This window comes from Pezoporus flaviventris, unplaced genomic scaffold (assembly GCF_033815535.1).
Source record: "Pezoporus flaviventris isolate CSIRO_AGI_PZ_B2104156 unplaced genomic scaffold, CSIRO_AGI_Pfla_v1 ptg000021l, whole genome shotgun sequence".
In the NCBI taxonomy this organism is placed as follows: Eukaryota; Metazoa; Chordata; class Aves; order Psittaciformes; family Psittacidae; genus Pezoporus; species Pezoporus flaviventris.
The window spans coordinates 5,736,435-5,760,537 of NW_026892569.1; the positions used below are offsets into that span (position 1 = coordinate 5,736,435).

Genomic DNA, 24,103 nt, shown 5'->3' on the forward strand with positions numbered 1-24,103 from the left:
TTGTAGTATTTAAGCTGTTGACAATAACCATGTGACTGTTCCTTTTAATATCTTTTGATAAACTAACATTTCCCCTTTATTTGTAGCCCTAAGACTGTTGAACGGCTTGCTAAACAGATGATTGGGTACAATCTGTCAACAAAACAAACTCCAAAGGGTGGTGTGACAGTTAAAAAGGTAAGTTTTTTGCCTCTTGAAAGTTGAGAACTGTGTTCAGCTGCAGTTTTGCATTAATGTACTGGAGTATATGACATAGATATATTTTTTCATTCCTTTTCCAATGCCTGATTGATTGCATCTAATTGACAAAAGAAATGGTACTTTTTCTATTGGTGTGTGTATTTTGTCCATCAATTTCAGTATGGCTAGTAGTGGGAAATAAAGTCATTTCCATTACCTGTGTTGAAGGGAGTGCTGTATCATAGGTTCATTCTTCACCAAATGCATAACTAAATGCTAGCATAACTTTCTGTAGCATTAAGTGTACAGGCTTATTGATGTTCTTCTTGCAGAAGTAATATAGACATGTTTACTTGTAGTAATAATAATGTCCATATGTCGTACATCTTCAGTTTTAAGCAACGGTTACTAAAGATCGAGACAGATTATTTTCAGAGAATCAAAGAATGGTTTGGGTTGGAAGGGACCTTTAAATTCCATCTATTTCAAACCCCTCGTAATGAGCAGGGACATCTTCAAGAAGATGAAGAGCCCTGTGCAGCCTGACCTTGAATCATAGAATCATAGAATCGTTAGGGTTGGAAAGGACCTTAAGATCATCTAGTTCCAACCCCCCTGCCGTGGGCAGGCACACCTTACGCTAAATCATATCACCTAATGCCTCGTCCAACTTCGTCTTGAACACTGCCAGGGATGGAGCATTCACAACCTCCCTGGGCAACCCATTCCAGTGCCTCACCACCCTAACAGGAAAGAATTTCCTCCTTATATCCAATCTAAACTTCCCCTGTTTAAGTTTTAACCTGTTACCCCTTGTCCTGTCACTACGAATGTTTCCAGGGATGGGGCATCTATCATCTCTCTGGGCAACCTGTGCCAGTGTTTTGCCACCCTCATCATAAAAAATTTCTGCCTTATACTTAGTCTAAATCTACCTGCTTTTAGCTTAAAACTATTACCCCTTGTCCTGTCACAACAGGACCTACTAAAAAGTTTGTCCCCATCTTTCTTGTAGGACCCCTTTAAATATTCATGGGTTTGCATGGGAATGTTCTCAATTTAAAGAAATAAAAAAGGCGTCTAAAAGTAGATTCTTCCTAACATGTTGAAAATGCATAGTTAAATATGGTTATGGTAGTGGTTTAGCTAATATATGGCAATTCGTTTACCTATGATGGTACATATTGCAAGGTGCTGAGATTTACCTCAGCATAAATGTATTGCTTTACTGAGAAAGGACCTTCATACAGGTATGTAGTCAAGAGCCACACTCCTGGTATTTGAGGCCAGTAGATAATTTGGCAGGAGCTGAAAAGAACTGCAGTTCACTTTTAATATGTTGTGAACAGCTTGAAATATTAGCATAGAAGGAGAACACCTGTCTGAAAAGATACTGTCTAATGAGGGCTGGAGGAAGAAGCTCAGGCAGTTCTTCTCCTGGGGAGAGCAGATTACCATCACTCCTCATAAGTGTTGTTAAAAAGAAATACTAGATATTAAAAAGAAGGAACAGTATTGCCAAGGCACGTCTGTCAGAGATCGTGATAATACTAAGGATATAAAAGAGGATATACATTTCCCATATAAGGCACTCTGCTTTGAAAAATTTGTATTGTAAAAGCAGTTTTCTTTTGTAAATTCAATGGTTTTATTCTTTTGCCCTAGTTGACCTACTTTGAATACATCAGTACAGGAAATATCACTCTTTGAGTGCGAGTCTGTTCATTTACATATTCAGTTCTGAAAAAGAAACTTCTAATTTTCTTTCAAATTGGTAGAAATGAACAAAAGGTGTTGGGTGTTGGGTCTTTGAAATGGATTATTCAAGGGATTTGTAGCAAGATTACTTTTTTTTACCATGTGTAGAATAGCTGTAGAAGATTTGACTTGTAATTACTTTCTTCTCCATCCACGCTTTGACTGTATGAACAAACAATAGTCAAGAGTAAGCAGCTAGGGCATATGTGGGGTTTAATGTGGTATTTTGGTGGTAGAGGAAAGCATACAGCCTTGATAGATTGTGTACTTTTCCTTTGCTGTACAGCTACTTGGAAACTTCTCAGGACAAAGGTTGCAAGTATTTTAATATTGATCCATGATAAAACTAGAGTGATGCTTTTCACTGGGGCAAAGCTTATCATCTGTTGTCATGACCTTCCATTCTGATTATGGACTTGGCTTTTAAAAGCCCTATGACAGTTCATGCCTTCATTGCACACACATTTATCAGGATAATAGTATGTTTTACATTTTTGGTGTTGAAATCTTGATTCTTGGTAATTTATGGTGAGAGCTGGCACCCTGTTTTAAGTTAATTATGTAGCAGTTCAACTAGTGGTATGCTAATGGTTTCCCATTGCTCATTAGATAGTAAAGAAAAAACATGGTTAAAGCAATTCATCTAGGTCATCAAAAGGCCATTTCCCAGAAAAAAAATAATGTCTTCTTAAGAGCCTTTACCTTCTCCAAAGTTAGCTCACTGTAGGATCTATAAAATAGTTAAAGGACTCGAGGCACTCATGTTTGTAGTACAAGGGCTGCAGTGTCAACCACTGAAATTTTAATCAATGGCCAAACAGTAATATGATTAAAAGGATAAGTTTAGCTATGTCTAAGATGTCATTTAATGCAGTGGGTAGTTAGTGCACAGGAAGTGCTAGACAGACTCTTTAAGCTTGCTAAGAGCAGTGGGGAAGTTGAGATTTAATAGCTGGCATTTTTGTTCTATTTCAAGGCATAAGCCTTCTCTGTATGTGAACATAAGTGTATGTGAGTGTACATGTACTTAAAGAAAATTGTAGTTCAGGGAGAAAAGAAAAGGCATGGGTTTAGGTTTTGTGGGTTTTGAACTTTTTTATGTTCTGCAAAGTTTGAATGAACTCATATGTTTTAAAGAATTTAGGTAATACATGTTTTCCAGAAGGAAAATAGTCACTTTCTGTGAGGCAGTCAATGAGCTGGTGTCAAGTCAAGGGGTGGAAGTGGCATACCTTTGACATGTGTTTATAAGGAAGAAATAAAAGACAGGAATTTTCTACAATTAGAATAATTTCTGAGCAGAAAATGGACTTTTCAGCTTCCTTCGCCTGTGTACCTACTATGGAATTTAAAGCATGTTTGCGCTTCTTTAGATTGATGTTTCTCAAATAAATAGCAGTCTCCTGAGGTCCCTTGTAACTTGGAAGCTATTTTGCGAGTTTACATAAAATTCTCTTATGGCGGTTTGGAATTTGGAGAGCCTGGTTATCTTAGGAGACAGTCTTTTCTTATCATGGCAGCCTGAGACTTCATTACCTGTGTTTTCTCTCCAAGCAATAACAATTAACATTTTGAATATTTGATTAAATATAAAAGAGCTGTTATAGTTACCCTTATGAAATTAAATGTGTAACTTAAACTTTTAGGTAGTGGTTTATTTTTAAGAAGGAAAGGTTGAAGTTGCCAGGTAGTTTTCAATAAAGCTGATTTTTCCCATGACATTTAAAATATAGACCTGATGTGGTAAAGAGATAATGATGCTTCACATTATTTATCATGAGCAAAACAGACAAAGCATGAGAAGGATCAACAGTCTTATTCAGTTACACTACTCTTAACCGTTCATTGATGTGTTTGTGTTGGTTTTGTCATGTGAATGATAGGTAAACTTTAAGTCATAATATTTAAAAACCTTGAACACTATTTTCCCTGGTTTTGCTCTGCATGAGACAGGGAGGATGGTGAAGGGAAGTAAATGCTTTGTTGGGAAAATGAGAGATGTTACACATCTAACAACTTTTACTCTACCGTAAGCCTGCCTACTACAAAGTAGATGGACTCTCAACAGTTTTGTGCATTAAGACAGAGAAGTATTTGGTGATGTTGACATAGTTTTAATAAGCAATAGTGAGGACAGCCACTTGGGTCAGAAGTAGCAGTTGAAAAGATACTTGATTTAATAATTTAAGTTCCACCTGCTGTGCTTGCAGATGTATCTCTCAAGACTTACTCAGTCTCATCCTAAGTCTGGATCATCCTGATCCTGAGCACAGCTCAGACAAGGTCCAGTAGCGCCAGCTGGTTTTATTTGACTTATGTATGTCTAAAACAATTGACTCACATTTTTCAGATACACTGATGCGGGATATACAAGAAGGTAAAAACATGCATGCAGGTAAAAAGTAGCAAATCAAGGATATATTCCATATCTTTGCTTGTTAATTTGTCACATCTTGGTAGGTAGCCAAGCTATGTTTCCACAGTTGGCTTTTAGCATCCCTTTATAGTGGCATAAAATAGGCAGATGCTTTTAAATAGTATGGTAGTTTTTAAAGTTCTTACTTTTCCCCTTCATCCTAGTTTTCTTTAGTTTGTCTTTGAACAGTTGCTATTAGGATTATTCCTTTGCATCACCTTATGTAAAGGTAGAAGAAACAAAATTGCTATGTTTCCAAATCGGAAACCCCATAAAGAAACAGGATCTTTCCTTCCATTCTGGACACGGCTTTATTTAACACCTTGTCTCTTACTTTTTCTTTCCTATTCTGGTAAGATGTACAGCCAGGCAGAAGGTACGTACAGTTTTTCTTGTGTACTTCAGAGCAGAATGCAAAAAACCAACTTGTTTATAGACCTTAAACTGTGAAATCCCCAGCAATACTTACTTGATGAAGCACATCTTGCCAGGTAGTCAGAACTTGAAGACTGCAGGTGTATACATACCTCTTGGATCTGAGGACTTTGAGCTGCTGACTGATGAATTAATTTCAAATGAATTTCACCTTATGTTTCTTTGGGAGTGATGAATTTCATCTAAAATAATTGCCCAAAATTGTCACTTTATAAACAGACCATGTTAGAAAGGCATTGCCACCTAATCCTAATATTAACCTTAGGGAAGTGATTTTCCTAACTTCTACTGCTTCCGTTGAAAGATAAGAAATAGTAGCTCTGCTAAGGAAGAATGTAATTCGTTGTCATAAGGCGAAGTGATCGTGCTAATTTAATTGTAGAGGTGGCTGCTCAACTTTCAGGTTGAAAGTCAGAACTGAATGCAGAGCAGAAGTATAGCTTTTGCACCTGAGATGAAGGCACCTATAATGATCACGATGAACAATTATTAATGAGCATATTCAGATTTGAAGAACATTTTGGGGAATTTGTCAAAACATAGTTTTAGGAGCCCTTTGCTAAGTATACAATTACGTAATCTCTGAAATGGCTTCAGTAGCTATTGTTAAACTATTGCAGAAACTGACAGTTCAGATGAAGAGTTATTGTAATACTAAAATAGAAAGGACTTTGTGTTTAGCATGTTTTTAGGAGGAGAGAAAAAATTGTTACAAAGAATTTACTTGGACCATTTTCACCCCAATTTTAATGTGAATACTTCTAGATTCCAAACATGTAGGATTTGAATCAGCTGTTGTGTTATGTGCTGAGTTATCTGTCAGATACTGGGACAAAAGGGCTCTGTAGTGTATAGTAAATACCACATATTAGTAGCTTTTTGGAAAACTAATTTTTTTGTTTCAAGGTTGTGCAAGTATCTGAAGGTCACACATCTGCTTGTCTCTAAACTGAAAGTAAAAAGCTGGAGGGCAGAATTATCTGTAGCCCCATTTCCTTAGGAAGTACTTAGGCAGGTCTAGAATTCAGTGCTGAGATTGTAAGTGTAGGAGGGCCTTCTGTTAGAATGAGAATTTAAGCCTGAGGATTTACTGGTGAGGAATGGAGCTACTGATGAGATGCATCTGAAGGGCAGCGTACCCTCTTTCAGATCTATGTGATTTGCAAACTGTACTCCCTTGTGACTCAAGTTTTTCTGTGGTTAGCTCTTTAAAGTGCATGTAAAAAGTTGGTATGGAGATTTTCAGCAGCAGCTCCAATTCTCCTCTTGGAACAGCCCCAGCTGTAGGGGTTCCTGGATTGCACTGCTTGTTACACAACCCAGTGAGAACAGCAGCGTCAGGGGAGTCTGTTATTTAGGGAAAGTGGATTTTCTGGGGAAGAGGTTACTGGGTTGTAATACCTTGTAAAAAAGTGAAACAAGTATTTCTATTCAGGATAGCAAGTATCAAACTGCTGTGTTTTAAGGCAGTGCAGAAACATGAGCCGCCATGTTCTCTGCTTCACCAGCTAGATGGACCAGTCAGAGCTGCTCATGTTTTGGGTTTTCTTTATTATCTTCCTTTTCAGGTGATGGTTGCAGAAGCACTGAATATTTCCAGGGAAACATACTTTGCCATTTTGATGGACAGAGCCTGCAATGGACCTGTTATGGTTGGCAGCCCACAGGGTGGTGTTGATATAGAAGAAGTCGCAGTTACTAGCCCAGAACTTATCTTTAAGGTAGGAATATAATATTTTACACTAAAAATTTTCCTTGTCAGTTATCCAAAAGAACATATCCCATCTCCCCTCCCCCCGCTTTCCCTTTCCATTTTTCCTTCTGCCACATATGGAAAGAAGACAGTAAGAACCATAAAAATTGTTTCATCCAGTAGGGATTCAGGCCTGTTATAGAGTAGGCAAATGAAATATGTTTTAACGTCTGATTTTGTCAGTATTTATGTCTTCAGCTCACTTGGAAAAAGAGCTTAAATCTGGCTTTTGTATGATGCATTAAACTTAATACCTGAGCTGTTCCATGATTGAGTTTCACTTTCAGGAAGGTACAGTTTGTTCACAGTGAGTCAGTGCCAGTATGGTTGTTGTTTCTGGAGTTGGTTATTTTTTCTCATTGACAGAATTGTTAATTATTTCTTTGTACCTGGATGACTTTTGCAGCTGAAATACAACTGTTGTAATTGCTTTCTTAACGATGACTACATTTAAGTATTCTTCATGTTACTGTGGCATGGTAATGAGTAGACGAGCTATTAATCTGGGAAAATAATTGATACCATCAAGTGTAATTATTCAAACAGTTATAAAAATATTTAATGTGCATTCTAAAAATTACATAAACGTTCCAGTGTTACTGGGCAGTGACACCCATTGCCTTGAAAGTATTCCAGAAGATGTCATTAAAATTAACAGACTAAATAGTCATCAACGCCATCTGTACAGTAATTAAAAGTGAAAACTGGTGTCACATTGTCTTGTCAGAATGCCACCCTGAAGAATTCTGTATCTTTTTGGAAGGACTGTTTTGGAGTTGGTGTGGTAATTATACCCTATAGGCAGCTGCTGCAGCCTCAGTCTCGGAGAGCTTTGGCAAGCAGCCATGCTTTAATTACTCATTTGCAAATGTATACTAAGTGTTTTCCTTTTGAAGTTCTAAATCTCCATTCAGGTTGAATATTTAGTTATATTTATGCACGTTATTGTTGCAGGAGGAAATAGATATTTTTGAAGGCATAAAGGATCATCAGGCATTGCAGATGGCAAAAAATTTGGGATTCAAAGGACCTTTGCAACAGAAGGTAACTTGGCTATTCCCTCCTTTTTTACTGACGTTTTAGCCCAGCCGTACAATAAATGCTTTCCAAATAGACACGAAAAGCCAAGTGTCCATTAGATCAGGAGTGTTTTGACATTTTAAATACTAAATTTCACCTAGATAATTGTCATCAGGCTTTAGCAATTTGAATAAGCTCCTTATTGTTCCAGAGTGAAAGTTCCTGGTCTTTGGTGACAACATGCTGTTATACCGCATGGATTCTTTTGATTCCGATGGAGCTCAGTGAATTACATGGGTAGAGATGTTTTGGAAAATTTGGCCCTTAATATGGGAGAATCTCTCTGGGTAAATGAAGCCTTTTTTTTCTGACCATCAACTCAAACCCAAAATGCTGCCAGCTTGTTGTCTGTTCAGTATCTCTATGTGTATATATATATATGAATTCCATATTGTACACAAATATGTGAGATATTTTGCCTTTATGAATCATTTTGCAGAGAAGAGAAAGATTGTTTGTGTTACTTTTGTCTGGTTTTTCCCCCCATAGCATCAAACTGTCATTTCTGTAGAACTCCTTTATTTTTAATTCAACGGTTTTAATTATTTTCTATCCCAACCATGCAATTAAAAACCGAATACTCATTAAGTTGATTAACACACATTTGAAGATTTAGCTGTATACCTAATGAGGAGGAATGATTATGTAGAACCTTTCAACCCTTGAAGAGTTCTGGTACTTAATAATTTACAGCAATGTACGGACTATTCAACAATACATTTAAATAATGCTGCAGTGAATGCGTTTCTTTCCTTGTGCTATCAACTCAAAGGAATTTACTGAAGCATAGGGACATAGTTTTTATTCAGACAAATCCTGGTATCTACTTAAACATTTGCTATTTCTATGTTAGGATTTTATGCTTTGCCTCAAAGAGGCTCAGTGCTTATAAACCTTGAGAAAGAGAAGTGTTGGCATTAAGTTGCCTAATTCAGAGACATAAAATTATAGAATAGAATCATAGAACAGTTAGGATTGGAAAGAACCTGAAGATTATCCAGTTCCAACCACCTGCCATGGGCTGGGTTACCTCACACTAGACCATGTCGCCCAAGGCTCTGTTCAGCCTGGCCTTGAACACTGCCAGGGATGGAGCATTTACCACTTCTGTGGGCACCCTGTGCCAGTGCCTCACCACCCTTACAGTAAAGAACTTCTTCTTTGTATCTAACCTGAACTTCCCCTGTTTAAGTTTAAACCCATCACCCCTTGTTCCATCGCGAAAATCCCTGATGAAGAGTCCTTTTCCAGCATCTTTGTTAGGCCCCCTTCAGATATTGATGCTGAAGGATGGAGCAGGCCTTAATAAAATTAAGTGATTCTGGTGCTCTGTTACACTTACAGCAGTGTAGTAGCAGCAACAGCTTTTCAGGTTGCCCAGAATTAATGTGGGGTTGCACAGTGGGACTTTTCCCCAGCGTCACTGTTGACAGCTATACCCATTGGTACTGGGACAGGTTGTCCACCGAGTGTTCGTTCTTCATAAGCAATTTGTATGTTGCTTCCAAACAGTAACTCTTCACAGGGTCTTAAGACATGTTGGTCCCCAAACTGGGGTTGGAGTTGAGCCTTTCCAATGATATAGTGTTTCCTCTCTTATAAATGGCGCTGCGAGAGAAAGCTAACTTTTGTCGTTTTATTTCCATTCACTTTGCTTATTAGGAGAGATCCCAAATGTTTTTGGTGCGTGTACTTCTGTCAATTGGTCAGTAATGAAGGAATAGATTTGAATGTTTCTTTATTGGTGCACTTCATCTGCAGACTTCATCCCACACTGACAACCTAAGTGTTGTTTTTTATGCACATTCATGTTGCTGTTGCTTAAGCTGTTCTATTAATGGAAGAATGTTTTAAAACAAAAGACTTGGAAGTTAGCAGTCACAATACTTTCAGCCACAGAACCAGTCGCAGAGCTAGATGGGAAAGAACAGTAAGGAATAAGCAAGAGTATCTTGTGAAGAGTAAGCAAGATGCTTCTGACACAGATTCTTCAAGGAAACATTTCAGACTGATCTAGGAAGGAAAAATGTATTTTTTTCTGAAGTCATAATGTGCAGATACTGCTTTATGGTTTCTGAACTTTGACTGATTAACGTGGATGCAACTTAGCATGCTGGAGATTATGTCATTATGAGCTCTTCACATTGAACTTGTCATAGTTATCGTGCTCTTTATTTTGTAGATAATCTTCAGTTCGTGTAGTCTTTAAAAGCTCGATCACTAGATGTTATGCAGTACCATAATGCTGCATGATAGCTGGTTTAGGACCTATACAATTACGATTAAAGAAACGAAATAAAAGTAGTAATTATCTAGATCTAGTGTGCAGTTGAATACATTAAAAATCATCGATAATTGTTTACCTCTGCCTTGAAAACATTAACTTCTGTTTTTCTTTGTGGTAATTGTAAATCACTTGATCAAATTTAGGCAGCGGATCAAATTAAGAAGCTGTATAATCTTTTCTTGAAAATTGATGCCACTCAGGTTGAAGTGAATCCTTTTGGTGAAACTCCAGAAGGGCAAGGTAAGAAATGGAAGGAAACAAATGAATGCATTATAAGTCTTTATTTATCCAAACTATAAATTAAATTGTGTACAAAGCTGTAAAAGCAGCTTGGCATTAATTTCATTTTGTAATGTAATTTAAGTAACATTCATTAATATTCCCATGGCAGATTTTATATTGCAAAACCTTTTGTTATTTCATGCAAATAATCGAAGTATTGGCTTCTACATGTTGTGTTTGATGAGAAACTAACGTTTTCTGCTTTACTGCTCTTTGTACAAGTTAGGTTATTCTTGGTTTGGGTGGGTTTTTTTGGTGTTTTGGGTTTTTTGTTTGTTTTTGCTGTTAGACTTAACTGAGATTGTGTGGAAAGAAACTTGTTATTCTACATATCTAAGCATGTGGGTAAGTTAAAATTTTAAATGCATGACTACAATCTACTAGAGCACAGGAGAGTTTCCAGCTGGAACTGGTATTTAGATACATCATTCGGAAAGAAAAGGGGTAACTGATCTGCTTCCACCGGAAATACAGGGCTAAGAAGGTGTAACATAAAAATACGGCACTGAATTACCTTTCACATCATTCTAGTGGTTGTTTTTCCAGCTGAAACCTTTCCTTCCCTTTGCCTTTACCCAGTTTAACAGACATTAGGAATGTGGCTGCTTAATTGCTGTTCTAGAAACTTTTGGGAAAAGATCACTGCTGTGTCAGTTAAGTATATGAATGGCTCATATTGTATGAAATAACATTTTTTAAATACTATTTACGCGCCCACAGCTAGTTTGTAAAGTAAGCAGCTTTTCACTAAAAATCTGTGGGTTTGGCTCAGTTAGTCAGATGCTGAATTGTGGCTAGAAAGTATGCAGTCTCTTCCAATTGTCCAACCTTTTTCTTCCCTTTTTAACAATAAAAAAAAACCAAGTGAAAAGGAATTGGCAGAGAATTGTCCACAGCTTAAAGGGAAAACTCACTCTGCTGGTAATGAACTCTGAAAAGCTCTAGAAGATGTAAAACAAATCCTGCCCCACCCTGTTTTACTAATGCATCTTGATGACGATGCTCTTTGTTATAAAATAGGCTCTGGGGCACAAAAATACTGTATCATAAAGTGACATTTTAACTACAAAAAGGGAAATCTTGTCTATTAAAGTAGGTGAGGGTAATTCAGGGATAATGATAAATATTAAATATGCATTTTTTTTAACATATTTAGCTGTTTTCAGGTTAAACTAAGGTAGAAGAACATATTTATGGCTTAGATGTATGAATTCTGCTTTGATAGCAGACCTTTTTCAAATTCCTTCTCTGTTGTGGTTGGGTTTCTGCGTGTGCTGTTGCCACCAGAATCCTTTAGCTCTCTGGGTAGAGTTTACTTCATGAGAATGATTTCCTCCAAATGCCTTAACTCTTTATCTGAGAATCTCTCACAGCACTGTGTGCTCAGATTTCTAGTTAATTTGAAGTGCTGTGATAATGTGCATATCAGTAATTTCTGCATTGTAAACCTCACTCAGCTTAATAAATGTAAGTCACATTCTTAGGAACTAACTCTGGCTATGTTGGTTCTTATGCACTTTGTGAAATGTGTGCTGGGGGAAAGAAACAAAAAGCCCTGTTGTTGACCAGTTCAGTTCTATCGTATGCTGTATTTTAAATGGAAATGGAAAATACACCTTCAGAACCTAGTAGCAGACTGCTGTTTTCCCCACCATTTAAATAGATCTGTTGGCCTCATTAAAATCAGTTTGGAATGAGATAAGATCATCTTCATTCTGTGTTGCACAGTGAAATTAAAGCAGAACAATAAAATAGGGCCTTGTAAAATGAATGGTCTGGATTTTGCAAGTTCTAGCAACATGCAACGTGTGACACTTTTGACTTATTTGAAGATGAATGGCACATTTAAAATAGGTACAACAAAAACTGCTGGAATTTCCTGCAGATTATGATGTTTACTTCAACACATATTCATTGGTATGCTTGTCCGCCATGGCTGGTGTGCTTACAAGGTTTATTCTGTGGGTTCAAGACCACTGATCCTGTAAAAACAAAATATGCTTTCTCAAAACTTCATGAAATAGTTATTAAGTAGAATAAGTGACCAAGATACCTTAATCATAGAATAATTATGGAAGGTACCCAGTAGTCCTTTTGCTCAGTCAGATATCAAGAATTTCGGACATTTATGACAATTGCCTTCTATCAGAGTTTGTGGTGAGCTCTTAGGTTGTTCTGGTATTCGCACTTGGCATATTTAGTGAGGAGGGCTTAATTTGAGGGATGGTAGGGGGTTTTATGCTGTTTTTTCTGAGGTTGTTCTGCATGTGTTTCACATCCAGGAATCTGAGGAGCAGAAACAGAGTGGGTTTCAAACTGTGAAGGCCATCTTACTAGCAGGCATACACAGAAACCTTCCTGTGCTTTATTTCTTTTTGCTAGCAGTTTCTCCATCTGAAATGTCTTAAAGAAGAATAAAGATAAAACAAATGGAAAAACATTTGAGTAGCTTAATGCAGTTATTTCTAATGATAAAGTACGAGTCTCTCTATGAAGACCATTATTCCTAAGTAATGGTTGAGATGGATTCATTTCTTGCTGTGCTTTGTGTTTTTCATTTGTGCAATTTCCATTAGAAAATACATTGTCATATGCATTTCCTTTTGTTTAATTTTGTAGCAAATTCTTTGTTAACACTATTGGGTCAGAAGCCTGTAACTGCCTGTTTATTTGGGTTCTTTTGTTTGCTCTCAATGTAAGCTGTTGAATTGGCAGATGACAAAAATCCCATACTGCTAGCAAAAACAACAGAAGTACTCCATGAATACAAGTGCTGGAGCTTTCTTTGATATTTGTTTAGACAAAAAAAATCCATTTGTATAATCTATCATGCATGTAACAATGTGCTTTTGATGGTGCAAATGGGCTGATAAATATTAATAGATGTTTTTCCTGCTACTTTGTACAGCATAGCCTTTGTTAAAGGTGACTGTTCTGGAGAAATGAGATTCTATTAATGTGACATTGAGAATGTTCATGTCTAAGGTAAACAAACTCTGCAGCTGCAGTTTTACTCTAGCTTTGAGTTGTTTTAGCAATTCGAAGAACTTAGAGCTTGAAGAAGAGAAACGGTACCAGTCTTAGTTCATTGTTAAAAAAAATGAAAGCAGCTCTAGTAGAGTAGAAATGTATTATGAACTTTAGATGCTTCTCCTGTTGGCAGATTCCCTCTTGATGGTTGACTGGGTAAGATCTAGACTCTTCCAAGAGAGATTTATTATACACAAACACACATGAATAGTTCTCTGAAACTGCAGTCACTCACGTGAAATTTGGTCGTGTTTCAATTTAATCTGGTATTTCAATCAATGTGCAAAGACACACAAAACCTGCGGCAACATCAGAAAACCAAACCAGGAAAACCCAGTGCAAATCAAGACGTACAATTGAGACTCTCCTGTTTGTGTAAATCTTTTGCTGTTTGCTTCAATATTTTCCTCCTGAGTTAAGCAATTGCATATTGAGGAAAAAAAAAGAGAGGTATTTGGGCCACCAAAAAAGATTGTGTGGGTAGTTGTTTTAATTAGTGGGTATCTGTATCAAAGACTTAAAATTGTCTTTTTAAATGCAGTTCACCTTTAGTTGCGGAGGAGTGTACAATTCTTGTGAGACATGCACATGTAACATGTATGTATTTCAATGGTGATACGGATCAAAACAAGCAGAAAGAGAAACTAATAAGAGTTTTCTGTATGCATCATTGAAAGGCACTTATTTCTGACTGGCTTGCATTGAGATATCAATTATGCTTCAGTCAGTAATTATAATCTAGGCATAGTACAAGTCACATCACTTGAATGGTGAAATGATAAGTGTATAGTCTTACATTTACTTAGAACATTTTAATCTAATGAGGTGTTTGCCTCTGCAAACCCATAGAAATAATGAGTCAGTAAATAGGCAAATAACCCATTCGCTCTATGTGCATTTCTGTTGCTGGTGTTTTTATGTTAATGTTATGTCTACCAGCTTGTCTTTTGTATCTATTATTTAATACAGTCAGGTTTAGCTACTTATTAGTTTGTTTTTACAGCCATAATGGGTGTTGACATTGATGAGAAGTTTTGTATTTCTTTTGTAAATTTTCTTTGTTTAGCTGTAATCTTTTGATCATTTTAAACATCCATTGGCTCAAAGTTGTAATTCAGATCCTTAGGGAAATAATGTGTGTGTAGCTAATAACATTATAAATTAAAGCTATAGCTAAGGAAAGTATTGTGTGTTGCTCAACTATAAATGAGTGCATGTTATCAAACATTGCTTTGGGTTGCTAACCTGTTATTTGTTATATCTGTTGTACTTTCAGTGTTTTTGAAAGCAGACTCTCTTATGAATCTAATGTCCAAATCGTACAAACTGGCTTCATAATTTACATGAACATTGTTTAAAGCAAACACAGAAGATCATCTGTGGCAAGGGCTGTGACACTACTAGTGTGGAGATGCTTGCTTTTCTCAATATAGGATTTAAGGAAAACTTGCCCTTACTTGCTGTATTCAATGCTAGAATTTCAGCTTATCATATGGTGGAAGTGACCTCAGTCCCAAAGTAACCTTTTCCCATCCCTGCTGTAGTAGTTGTAATATTTCAGAAGCTCTGGCTGTGGTCTCTAAATGCCTGTATATTGTCTTATTCTTTTATTCTGTAGTTGTTTGTTTTGATGCCAAGATAAACTTTGATGACAATGCAGAGTTTAGGCAAAAAGAAATATTTGCCATGGATGACAAGTCTGAAAATGAGCCTATAGAGAACGAAGCTGCCAAATACGACTTAAAATACATAGGACTGGATGGAAATATTGCTTGCTTTGGTAAGAACAAATAAATCCAAAAGACATTTGAAGACAAATTCATACTTGTTCAGTGCATAGACTTTGTTTACATTCTGACATTCAGTCCACCCTTAACAGTATTTCAGCCTCTTTTGCTCAGGTTGTCTGTCCTTCCACAAGTTCTTGCAGGACTGAAACTAAAACTGTGTTGAAACTGTGGTTAAGGCTACAGCAGACAGGCCAGGGCATGAGGGGGGTCAGGGAGAGGGCAGGCTGAGGGAGAAGGTTTCTACCCACTGAATTGTTAAGCTGATGTAGTTGGTCCTCCCAGTAATAGAAACAAAAACCAGGAAAAGTAATCAAAAATCAATCATTAATTATCGAAACTCAGTCTGTGTTACTTAAAAGACCCTGCAAAAGTATGTGTGTAAAAACATTATATTTGCGCTTACAGTTGAATATTGAACTCCACTTTTCCTTTAAGGAAGGTTGTTAAAAGCAAAATATCAGCTTCTTATTTTCCTGAAGTTTCTGTAGGACAGAAATGACTTTTCTCTTTAGAAGAGATAAGTAAGAAGGTGAGCTGTCCTCTAAATAATTTTCACTTTGTATAAATGCTTTTAGCCGGTACATTTTATTATGAATCTAATTGAATTAGGCATTTTATTTCAGCTTGGTGAGAAAATGTCCAGCAGTCCAGTATCTGAAGGGGGCCTATACGGATGCTGGGGAGGGACTCTTCATTAGGGACTGTAGTGACAGGACAAGGGGTAACGGGTTAAAACTTAAACAGGGGAAGTTTAGATTGGATATAAGGAGGAAATTCTTTCCTGTTAGGGTGGTGAGGCACTGGAATGGGTTCCCCAGGGAAGTTGTGAATGCTCCATCCCTGGCAGTGCTCAAGACCAGGTTGGACGAGGCCTTGGGTGATATGGTTTAGTGTGAGGTGTCCCTGCCCATGGGAGGGGGGGGTTGGAAGTAGATGATCTTAAGGTCCTTTCCAACCCTAACTATTCTATGATTCTATAGTTTATATTGCTTAGATGTGTACTCTAACCATAAATCTAGAAGATACTGTTAACACTCTGCAGTTAGATTCAGTGACAGTGAGACTTTGATCTTAATTTAAAAAACAAAACCAACAAAACAACAAAAAACCCCAAATAATAATTGGCAACGCTATGGTATATTACTGTTTCTCTAGTCTTAGGTCTTGCTGTTGAATTGCAGATGACACGGAAGATTTCCTTTGTCTAGCAGGAGCAATTTGCTGGGGACAAGTAATTCTCTCCTTCTTTTTCTAGCTTAGAGGATGTGTGTGCCCCTGGGATTGCTTTTAGACTAATGCAAATGCAAAATAAAAGGCAGTTTCAGGAGCATTTGTCCCCAAAATTCAGTTGTCTCTTTTACAGTAATACAAAACATCCTCTACTGCTATCAGCATGATGGAGGGGAGCTTAAGGAGTCAATTTGTCCTTCATGCCTCATGGTGTGATCATTATTCCAAGAAGTTTTTGTGTGCCTGTAATTAAGGAAAGGTGCACATCTAAGTCCTAAAGATACAGTCATAAAGAAACCTAAATGTTGGTGTGTGTGCACCAGACTTTGAATTAGTTTTTGCTTTGGATATCCTTGAATAGGTACTGATCCATTTAGAAACAGGTGTTCATGAGCTGTGGTTGTGCTGATATGTTTTAAACTTTTTTACAAATCTTACATACTTTTATGTGAAATATAAGTACTTGGTGTTTGTAATTGCAGTCAATGGAGCTGGACTTGCAATGGCAACATGCGATATAATATCCTTGAATGGTGGAAAGCCAGCCAACTTCTTGGATTTGGGTGGTGGCGTGAAAGAAGCACAAGTGTATCAAGCATTCAAGCTGCTGACTGCTGATCCAAAGGTAAAAAAGGTGGTTTTGGACCAGAAGCTTCCCTGTGCAGTAATACAGCTATGGTATGGAACATCAGTATGCTGAAAAATAGAGATAATGGTGTGAACACTGAGGATGAGTTACTTAAGGGGCGACCTGGAAGGAAAATGATTTCACTGTGAACCACTGGCCTGACTTTTCAGTTCCTGGTCCACGTGCATGCAGGTTTGCTGGCTTTGTCTCCTTTTCCTCTTTTTTCCAGTGCTTCCATCCATTCTCCTCATGTTTGTTTTGTCTGTGATACAAACTCCTCTAAATACTACCTTCCAGTGAAAATTACATCTCTGTAATTGTGTATCCTGTGCAGCAGTGACAAAAAGTTGTGACTTTTCATGTAGAGATGAATATTGTTTGTAACAAAATTTCAAGGCAGAATCAGGAAGAAAATTTGCAGTACAAAAGAAGCACAGGTTGACTTCAGATTTTAAGCTCTTTGCAGTTGTAACTCTCCTTGCACAGGCACATAGTATCTCGACCGTTCAGCTGTACTACTCAAAACATTCTTCCTGGGCCTTTTTGCACACACATAGATGGGGTCATGCTGACCTTCTGTTTGTAGAGCTCTAGGCTTATATTCTTCCCAAGACCCACAGGAAGAGAACTGATTATTTCCTTCTGCTTAGTGATGGTATAAGCTTCAAGTTACTAGCATAACTAGAAGAACACAGACCTAGAGAAGCAAGGTACCTTACTTGGGGCAGAAGGGACGAAAGATGGATTTGCGATTCATGTTAGAAAACCTGGTAGTTTCCTTCATTGCCTGATGCTAGTAGTGTTGTGCTTGTCTTCATTTGTGGAGCTTTATCCTCAGGGCACTGCACAAAGATTTGCTTGCATGTGTCTGAGTTGTTCTGTGGTGTGTATTTTGTATGATGATCAAGGTCTGGCTGAGATGTAATTGGGTTCTAAAACTTGTGTTGGTGGAGAAGCAGATGCAGTAAAGTCTTAGATATGCAACTCTAGCTGATGATTATCAGTATACTAAATGCATTCATCTGCCTGCTACAGCACACACAACATGTATTAATTTTGGTGATGAAGCTGAGTTTGAACAATTTGAAAGCAAAAAGGTATTTCAGTACCTCTCAGCTATATAACACCTGCATGCCCAACATTTGACTTTTAAGTATATCCTTCTTCTATTATATATTCTGCTTATATATTACTGCTTAATACTACATGCTTGCACCAGGTCTAATAAAGCTACACAAATAAAAGGTAGCATGGGAAGAACCTGCTATAGTAATTTATGTTTGTTTTTATGCACAGCTATAGCTGTGCCATTCCTGCCTTTGACTTGCTGAAGATGCGGAAGGTTTTAGCCTAAACGCAGCACAATTCATTCCTCATTAATTTGTTGCATCCTCTTTTCCTTTTGAATGCCTTTTCTGATCTTCCTTCATTCACAGGAAGAATCGCAGAACAGCTCCCTCTTGCCTGTTCTCTTTATTGCACTCCAGGAAAAAGGGGGAGGATGTTATTAGCATTAGTCCTTTTGAGCCTAGTTCTGCATATGACCGCAGATGTGATCCTTGAGAAGCTTAAAGTGAGTCACTTCTGAACTGTTTCTTTTCAGCCCTTTCAGTGTGACTGATCTTTATGTCAGTGTGACCATCAGCAATACTGTTACAGTTCCATGAGACATCGGGTGAAAAACTTCTCTTAATGGCAACTGGTAAAGAATATGCAGGAGGTAAAATTAGAACTAGGGAAGATATGCAGATATCCTGGCACATAACAGGAGGCTGTAGCAGCCCTGTGTCCTGGGTTCAGCAGTAGCAGTCATGTTTTTTCCTTTGTGTTAGCTGGTGCAGTGCTGTGTTTTGACTTCTAGTTTTGAGAACAGCGTTGGTGAAGCCGATGTTTTCGGTTGTTGCTAAGTGATGTTTACCCTGACCAAGGACTCTGTGAGGCTCATGCTCTGCCAGGGAGGAGGGGAAGCTGTGAGGAAGCAGAGACGGGGCGCCTGACCCGGGCTAGCCGGGGAGGTATTCCATACCACAGCACGTCATGCCCGGGGTGGGGGGTAACTGGGAGTTACCCGGAAGGACAGGAGCTTCCGGGTGGAACTCGTTTTCTTGGCCGGTGGTATCGTATTCTCTTCCCTTGTTATTTTCCCTTATCATTGTTTTAGCTGATAGTAGCGGTGGTGATTTGTTGCTGGACTGTTCTTGTCTCAACCCGTAGGAGTTGCACTCTCTCGATCCTCCTCCCCGTTCCTCCGGGAGCGGGGAAGGGGAGAGCCCCGGTGCAGGGAGGGGGGGGGAGACGAACACGGACCTTGATTGTTGTCAGCTTGGCACCACTCACTGGGAGTGAGTGAACAAGTTACCTGACTGGGTTTAAACCACGACAGTTCTTTTTGGCGCCCAACGTGGGGCACGAGGGGTTGAGATAAGAACAGATCTGACTGGATTGATAGTCACTCGTCACAATGCTGATTTATTGGCTCTCAAGGTTTTTCCTCTTGATCTCACAGTTTCAGTATACCATATCTTACGTCCATCCGGTATTGGCTGTATTAGTGTTTTTCAAGTGTGGGGCTTGGGCTAAGGTTTTTATCCCATTGTACTTTATGGTAATGACTTGTAATACAATAGAATCATTGATCATGAAACTGATCTGGCTTATGTTCCCAGTGTGGTCACCACCTTTATACTTTGGGAGGTATATGATGGAGGTGCTTAGCAATTACACATCTTTTTTCTCCTTCTCAGGTGCTCAACCTGTGAAGGAGACATCCTTTTACCCTCCTAGTCGTCCCCCCAGACCATTTACATTTGAGAGTTTCGAATTTTTTAAATGGCCTTTTAATGCTCTTGAGACTTGTTTGCTGATGGTGATGGGAATCACCATGCTAACACGCATACAGAGTGTGTTTTGCCCACTACTGATTTCAAGAGTTAAGCAGATTCAGGTTTGGGTCTTGTCTGGGGTCAAACGACGATGTAGGAGGACCGAGAGATTTTCCCAGAGGCTGGACAGCCATGAGTGGCAGGGTGTGTGGGATAGTATGGGCAAGTATCTAGGTCAGTGGGCCCCCCCAGTATTTTGGAATTTCACTACCGAACAACTGCAAAATCCAGAAGAATTAGTAAAACACTTAAATGAGGTGTGTGGTCATTCTGGCCATACCAGAGATGGACAAATCACGGCAACGTGCTGGGGCTTGGCCTATGCTTACAGGGCCTTGTTCAACACTATCCAGCACCTTCAAAAGGAAAAGAATGTCGGCGGATTTGAGGGCAAAGCGACAGTCGCTACTCAAACTTTGGCTACAATGAACTGCGCAGCTACCCCAGTGGCAAGTACAGCAGCTGCTCAAACTTCAACTGCAACAGACAGCGCGGTTACCCCAGCTCCAAGCACGGTAGCTACACCACCCCCAGCAACAAGTACAGTCGCTACTCAAACCACAGTGATAATCACTGCAGCCAAACCAGAGGACCAATTCGTACCAATATCGGTTGCCCCTGTACGCAAGAGAACAAGCAAAAAGGAGGCAAAAAGGGTGAAGCGAGATGAAGAACCAATGAATTCACCACCCGGTCCAGAATCTGATCAGGAGTCATCCTCACATGACGAAGAAGAAGAAGAAGAGGTAACTTCTCGACCTCGGACCTCAACCGAGCTGCGGAATATGCGAAAAGATTTTACCCGTCAAGCAGGGGAGCACATCATCACCTGGTTACTCCGATGCTGGGACAATGGGGCCGATGGTCACGAACTAGAAGGTACAGAAGCCAAGCAGCTGGGATCACTTGCTAGAGAAGGGGGAATTGACAAAGCAATTGCAAGAGAGAAAAAGTCCCTCAGCCTTTGGAGGAGGCTCTTGGCAGCTGTGAAAGAAAGGTTTCCGTACAAGGACGATGTTACGAGTCGTTCGGCCAAGTGGACTACTATAGACAAAGGCATCCAGTCTCTGAGGGAATCGGCCATCGTAGAGATGATCTATCACATCAAGCCGAATAACGGGGATACACCTATAGATCCAGATGAAGTTGAATGTACACGACCCATGTGGCGAAAACTTACACGGAATGCACCGTCATCATATGCCCATTCATTGGCAACAGTGACCTGGAATGACATAGTACCACTAACAGTGGATGAAATGGTTCATAAACTCCGAGAGTTCGAAGACAATCTCACTCCTTCCATCATCTCAGCTGTGAAAAAACTGTCCCAGGACCTCGACAAATTGAGGGACGATGTATCTGATTTATCCAGCTCCTCACGTGTACCAACACGCGTCTCAGCTATTAACAAAAGACGTCCTATTGTTCAAGAGAGGAGATACAGAAGGTATACGCCACGGGGTACCCTATGGTTTTACCTGCTGGATCACGGAGAAGACATGACAAAGTGGGATGGAAAACCTACTTCAGCTTTGGAGGAACGGGTGAGCGAACTGAAGAGGGGAGCAAGGGCCAAGACTGATCGTCCCATGAGAGCTACGGCTTCAGTTTCTGGTGAGCAGTTTCCCAGATGGAGTGGAAGAGCTGATTTTACTCCAGCTCCTGTGATAACGAAGAATAATCCCTTTCAACACGACTTAAGTGTCCAATGCTGTGACGACCATTAGAGGGGCCCTGCCTCCAGCCAGGTGGAGGTAGGGGACAATCGGATTTACTGGACTGTGTGGATCAGATGGCCTGGCACATCAGTCCCACAGAAGTATAAGGCTCTAGTAGATACCGGTGCACAGTGTACCCTGATGCCATCAAGCTGTCAAGGGGTGGAACCCATCTATATTTCTGGAGTAACAGGAGGATCCCAAGAGTTGACTGTGCTGGAGGCTGAAATCAGCCTGACTGGGAGGGAGTGGCAAAAGCACCCTATTGTGACTGGTCCAGAGGCTCCATACATCCTCGGCATAGACTACCTCAAGAGAGGGTACTTCAAAGACCCAAAAGGGTACCGGTGGGCTTTTGGTATTGCTGCTTTGGAGACTGAGGAAATTGAGCAGCTGTCCACCTTGCCTGGTCTCTCAGAAGATCCCTCTGCTGTGGGGTTGCTGAAAGTTGAAGAACAACAAGTGCCAATTGCGACCACAACAGTGCACCGGCGGCAATATCGCACCAACCGAGACTCCCTGATTCCCATCCATCAGCTGATCCGTAGACTGGAGAGTCAGGGGGTGATCAGCAGGACCCGCTCACCCTTCAATAGCCCCATATGGCCAGTGCGAAAGTCTAATGGAGAATGGAGACTAACAGTAGACTATCGTGGCCTGAATGAAGTCACACCACCATTGAGTGCTGCCGTACCGGACATGCTAGAACTTCAGTATGAGCTAGAGTCAAAAGCAGCCAAGTGGTATGCCACGATTGATATTGCCAATGCATTTTTCTCCATTCCTTTGGCAGCAGAGTGCAGGCCACAGTTTGCTTTTACTTGGAGGGGTGTCCAGTTCACTTGGAACCGACTGCCCCAGGGGTGGAAACACAGCCCTACCATTTGCCATGGACTGATCCAGACTGCACTGGAACAGGGGCAAGCTCCAGAACACCTGCAATACATTGATGACATTATTGTGTGGGGCGATACAGCGGAAGAAGTCTTTGAGAAAGGGAGGAAAATAATCCAAATCCTGCTGAAAGCCGGTTTTGCCATAAAACGGAGTAAGGTCAAGGGACCTGCACAGGAGATACAATTTTTGGGAATAAAATGGCAAGATGGACGTAGACAGATCCCCACAGATGTGATCAACAAGATAACAGCAATGTCTCCACCAACTAATAAGAAAGAAACGCAAGCTTTCTTGGGTGCAGTGGGGTTCTGGAGAATGCACATCCCAAATTACAGTTCGATTGTAAGCCCTCTCTATCATGTGACCCGGAAGAAGAATGATTTTAAATGGGGCCCTGAGCAGCAACAAGCCTTTGAGCAAATTAAACGCGAGATAGTTCATGCAGTAGCCCTTGGACCAGTCCGAACCGGACCAGATGTAAAAAATGTGCTGTACACTGCAGCTGGGGAGAACGGTCCTACCTGGAGCCTCTGGCAGAAAGCTCCAGGGGAGACTCGAGGTCGACCCCTCGGCTTTTGGAGTCGGGGATACAAAGGATCTGAGGCCAGCTATACCCCAACTGAGAAAGAGATACTGGCAGCCTATGAAGGGGTTCGAGCTGCTTCGGAAGTGATTGGCACTGAAGCACAGCTCCTCCTGGCACCCCGGCTGCCCGTGCTGGGCTGGATGTTCAAAGGCAGGGTCTCCTCTACACATCATGCAACTGATGCTACATGGAGTAAATGGGCTGCACTAATTACACAACGAACTCGAATAGGAAATCCCAGTCGTCCAGGCATTCTAGAAGTCATCATGGACTGGCCAGAGGGCAAAGATTTCGGAATGTCACCAGAGGAGGAGGTGGTGCGTGCTGAAGAGGCCCCACCATATAATAAACTGTCAGAAAGTGAAAAGCAGTATGCCTTGTTTACTGATGGCTCTTGCCGTATTGTGGGAAAGCATCGGAGATGGAAGGCAGCTGTATGGAGTCCTGGACGACAAGTTGCAGAAACTGCTGAAGGAGAGGGTGAATCGAGTCAATTTGCCGAGGTGAAAGCCATCCAGCTGGCCCTGGACATTGCTGAACGAGAAAAGTGGCCAGTACTTTATCTCTATACTGACTCATGGATGGTGGCAAATGCCCTGTGGGGGTGGTTGAAGCAATGGAAGCAGAGCAACTGGCAACGCAGAGGTAAACCCATCTGGGCTGCTGCACTGTGGAAAGATATTGCTGCCCGGGTGCAGAACCTGGTGGTGAAGGTACGTCATGTAGATGCCCATGTACCCAAGAGTCGGGCCACTGAGGAACACCAGAACAACCAACAAGTGGATAAAGCGGCTAAGATTGAAGTGGCTCAGATGGACTTAGATTGGCAACATAAAGGTGAATTATTTTTGGCCCGGTGGGCCCATGACACTTCAGGCCATCAAGGCAGAGATGCAACATATAGATGGGCCCGTGACCGAGGGGTGGACTTAACAATGGACACTATTGCCCAGGTTATTCATGAGTGTGAAACATGTGCTGCAATTAAACAAGCCAAGCGGTTAAAGCCTCTTTGGTATGGAGGACGATGGTTGAAGTATAAATATGGGGAGGCCTGGCAGATTGACTATATCACACTGCCACCAACCCGCCAAGGCAAGCGCCATGTGCTTACCATGGTGGAAGCAACCACCGGGTGGCTGGAAACA

At 40.2% G+C, this 24,103-nt stretch overlaps 1 protein-coding gene across 1 annotated transcript in view; it reads left to right on the plus strand.

The window, feature by feature from the left end:
* SUCLG2 (succinate-CoA ligase GDP-forming subunit beta) overlaps positions 1–24,103 on the plus strand; it is a 132,173-nt gene that overhangs the window by 59,810 nt on the left and 48,260 nt on the right. Inside the window, exons 4-9 of the mRNA XM_061455815.1 lie at positions 87–177; positions 6,358–6,510; positions 7,497–7,586; positions 10,053–10,149; positions 14,840–15,001; positions 16,724–16,866. Coding sequence (XP_061311799.1) covers positions 87–177; positions 6,358–6,510; positions 7,497–7,586; positions 10,053–10,149; positions 14,840–15,001; positions 16,724–16,866 — 736 coding nt within the window. The remainder of the gene's footprint in view (positions 1–86; positions 178–6,357; positions 6,511–7,496; positions 7,587–10,052; positions 10,150–14,839; positions 15,002–16,723; positions 16,867–24,103) is intronic.